Here is a 3,414-nt window from a genome sequence, read left to right on the forward strand (position 1 = left end):
GAACACCATACCTACTGTGAAGCATGGGGGTGGAAACATCATGCTTTGGGGCAGTTTTTCTGCAAAGGGACCAGGACGACTGATCCGTGTAAAGGAAAGAATGAATGGGGCCATGTATCGTGAGATTTTGAGTGAAAACCTCCTTCCATCAGCAAGGGCATTGAAGATGAAACATGGCTGGGTCTTTCAGCATGACAATGATCCCAAACACACCGCCCGGGCAACGAAGGAGTGGCTTCGTAAGAAGCATTTCAAGGTCCTGGAGTGGCCTAGCCAGTCTCCAGATCTCAACCCCATAGAAAATCTTTGGAGGGAGTTGAAAGTCCGTGTTGCCCAGCGACAGCCCCAAAACATCACTGCTCTAGAGGAGATCTGCATGGAGGAATGGGCCAAAATACCAGCAACAGTGTGTGGAAACCTTGTGAAGACTTACAGAAAACGTTTGACCTGTGTCATTGCCAACAAAGGGTATATAACAAAGTATTGAGAAACTTTTGTTATTGACCAAATACTTATTTTCCACCATAATTTGCAAATAAATTCATTAAAATTCCTACAATGTGATTTTCTGGAATACTTTTTCTCATTTTGTCTGTCATAATTGACGTGTACCTATGATGAAAATTACAGGCCTCTCTCGTCTTTTTAAGTGGGAGAACATGCACAATTGGTGGCTGACTAAATACTTTTTTTCCCCACTGTACTTCCAAAGTTGTGGCAAAATGGCTTAAGGACAACAAAGTCAAGGTATTGGAGTGGCCATCACAAAGCCCTGACCTCAATCGTATAGAAAATGTGTGGGCAGAACTGAAAAAGCGTGTGCGAGCAAGGAGGCCTACAAACCTGATGCAGTTACACCAGCTCTGTCAGGAGGAATGGGCCAAAATTCACCCAACTTATTGTGGGAAGCTTGTGGAAGGCTACCCGAAATGTTTGACCCAAGTTAAACAATTTAAAGGCAATGCTACCAAATACTAATTCAGTGTATGTAAACTTCTGACCCACTGGGAATGTGATGAAGGAAATAAAAGCTGAAATAAATCATTCTCTCTACTATTATTCTGACATTTCACATTCTTAAAATAAAGTTGTGATCCTAACTGACCTAAGACAGGGAATTTTTACTAGGATTAAATGTCAGGAATTGTGAAAAACTGAGTTTAAATGTATTTGGCTAAGGTGTATGTAAACTTCCGACTTCAACTGTAAATAATGACATTGTAATAATGAGTCCGTTTTTACAGTATAATATATCTTTATTTACAGTATAATATATCTTTATTTACAGTATAATATATCTTTGCTTACAGTATAATATATATATTTGATATAATATATAAAACTTTATATTAAATCTAGGTAGATGAAATGTGGGATAGTCTCTCTCTCTCTCTCTCTCTCTCTCTCTCTGTCTCTCTGTCTCTCTGTCTCTCTGTCTCTCTTTCTTCTTTTCCTCTACCTGTCTCTCTCTCTCTGTCTCTCCTTTTCTTCTTTCTCTCTCTCTCTCTCTCTCTCTCTCTCTCTCTCTCTCTCTCTCTCTCTCTCTCTCTCTCTCTCTCTCTCTCTCTCTCTCTCTCTCTCTCTCTCTCTCTCTCTCTCTCTCTCTCTCTCTCTCTCCCCCCCTCCCCCCTCTCTCTCTGTTATGTGTGGGTGTTGAGCAGTATCTCCAGCCAGCAGGGGCATGATGTAATAAACTGTCTGGAATAGCAGGGGCCCCAGCCCTTAGCGAAGCTGATCCTCACACTGTTAGGATCACAGGGACCCTCTAGTAGATCCACAGGGTCTGTGTGCTGCAGGGTGCTCAACGTGCCGGATCTCTCCCAGTCAAACACCCTGATAGAGTACCCTGACATCACCTTCCTCACAACCACACTCCTGCTCCCAGGAACGTCCAGGGTGGGGGAATTCACAAAGATGGGGTGTCGACTCCGGTTATAGGCCCACACGCCGTCTGGTTCCTTGCTGAGGAGGATACCGTAACCGATCTTGGCGCGTGTGCGCTGGACGTTGCCGGAGCGGGGGTGGTCGGTGGAACAGGGGTGATGGTGGTGGTTACTGTCGAGGCTGAGCTGGCCCAGACAGAAGCCGGTTCCCTGAGGTAGATCGTAGAAGACAGAGACGGAGGTGTGGTAGACCGGGTAGAGGCGGCCCATGCGTTTACAGTGCTCCCAGTAGGCCATGTTACACCACTGGCTCTGCTTGGAGACGTCCGGGGACATACTGGCATCTGGAGGAGAAAGAAACCGAGAAAGACAGTTTATTATTAAACCATACTGGCATCTAGGAGGAGAGAGAGACCGAGAGAGACAGTTTATTATTAAACCATCTGGAGGAGAGAGAGACCGAGAGAGACAGTTTATTATTAAACCATACTGGCATCTGGAGGAGAGAGAGACCGAGAGAGACAGTTTATTATTAAACCATACTGGCATCTGGAGGAGAGAGAGACCGAGAGAGACCGTTTATTATTAAACCATACTGGCATCTGGAGGAGAGAGAGACCGAGAGAGAGTTTATTATTAAACCATACTGGCATCTAGGAGAGACAGAGAGAAGAGAGAGACAGTTTATTATTAAACCATACTGGCATCTGGAGGAGAGAGAGACCGAGAGAGAGTTTATTATTAAACCATACTGGCATCTAGGAGAGACAGAGAGAAGAGAGAGAGAGTTTATTATTAAACCATACTGGCATCTGGAGGAGAGAGAGACCGAGAGAGACAGTTTATTATTAAACCATCCTGGCATCTGGAGGAGAGAGAGACCGAGAGAGACAGTTTATTATTAAACCATCCTGGCATCTGGAGGAGAGAGAGACAGAGAGAGACAGTTTATTATTAAACCATACTGGCATCTGGAGGAGAGACAGTTTATTATTAAACCATCTGGAGGAGAGACAGGGAGACAGTTTATTATTAAACCATCTGGAGGAGAGACAGAGAGAGAGAGAGAGATACATTTATTTATACTATTACAATATTACACTATAGCACACGTGTGGGTCTAAACCTGAATGCTGATTTGGTTAAAAACACATTCCAGCCGGTGTCTATTCCACAAGTTACCACCGGCTAAATCTATGACGTTAAAATGCCTATTTACTCTGTTCCCTCCGACTGCCCAATCCACTGTCTCATCAGCCCAGCCAGGCAATTTATAAACGTGATCTCCACTATGAAAAGCATCTAGACATTATCTCACATTTCTTTTAGACTAAGATTTGTATAAACCTTTGCAACATTGTTTCAATATTCAAATTCAATCTCTCATAGTAATGAATGTGTCGGGAGTCGGGGACAGACAGGCAGGCAGGCAGGCAGGCAGGCAGGCAGGCAGGCAGGCAGGCAGGCAGGCAGGCAGGCAGGCAGGCAGGCAGGCAGGCAGGCAGGCAGGCAGGCAGGCAGGCAGGCAGGC

The 3,414-nt window shown here is 44.8% G+C and overlaps 1 protein-coding gene across 1 annotated transcript; it reads right to left on the reverse strand.

Annotated features, from left to right (window-relative positions):
- Window positions 1–1,629: 1,629 nt before the first annotated feature.
- LOC311119318 (mothers against decapentaplegic homolog 6-like) lies at window positions 1,630–2,257 on the reverse strand. The gene has a single exon (XM_084194038.1). It carries the CDS (start codon window positions 2,217–2,219, stop codon window positions 1,641–1,643), a length of 579 nt encoding a protein of 192 aa, XP_084050164.1. The 5' UTR covers window positions 2,220–2,257; the 3' UTR covers window positions 1,630–1,640.
- Window positions 2,258–3,414: the final 1,157 nt, after the last annotated feature.

The sequence above is a fragment of the Coregonus lavaretus genome, assembly GCF_964263955.1.
Source record: "Coregonus lavaretus genome assembly, contig: HAP1_SCAFFOLD_860, whole genome shotgun sequence".
In the NCBI taxonomy this organism is placed as follows: Eukaryota; Metazoa; Chordata; class Actinopteri; order Salmoniformes; family Salmonidae; genus Coregonus; species Coregonus lavaretus.

Coding starts and splice junctions, on each gene's coding strand:
- LOC311119318 (XM_084194038.1), bottom strand. CDS start 2,219: ATGTCCCCGGACGTCTCCAAGCAGAGCCAGTGGTGTAACATGGCCTAC.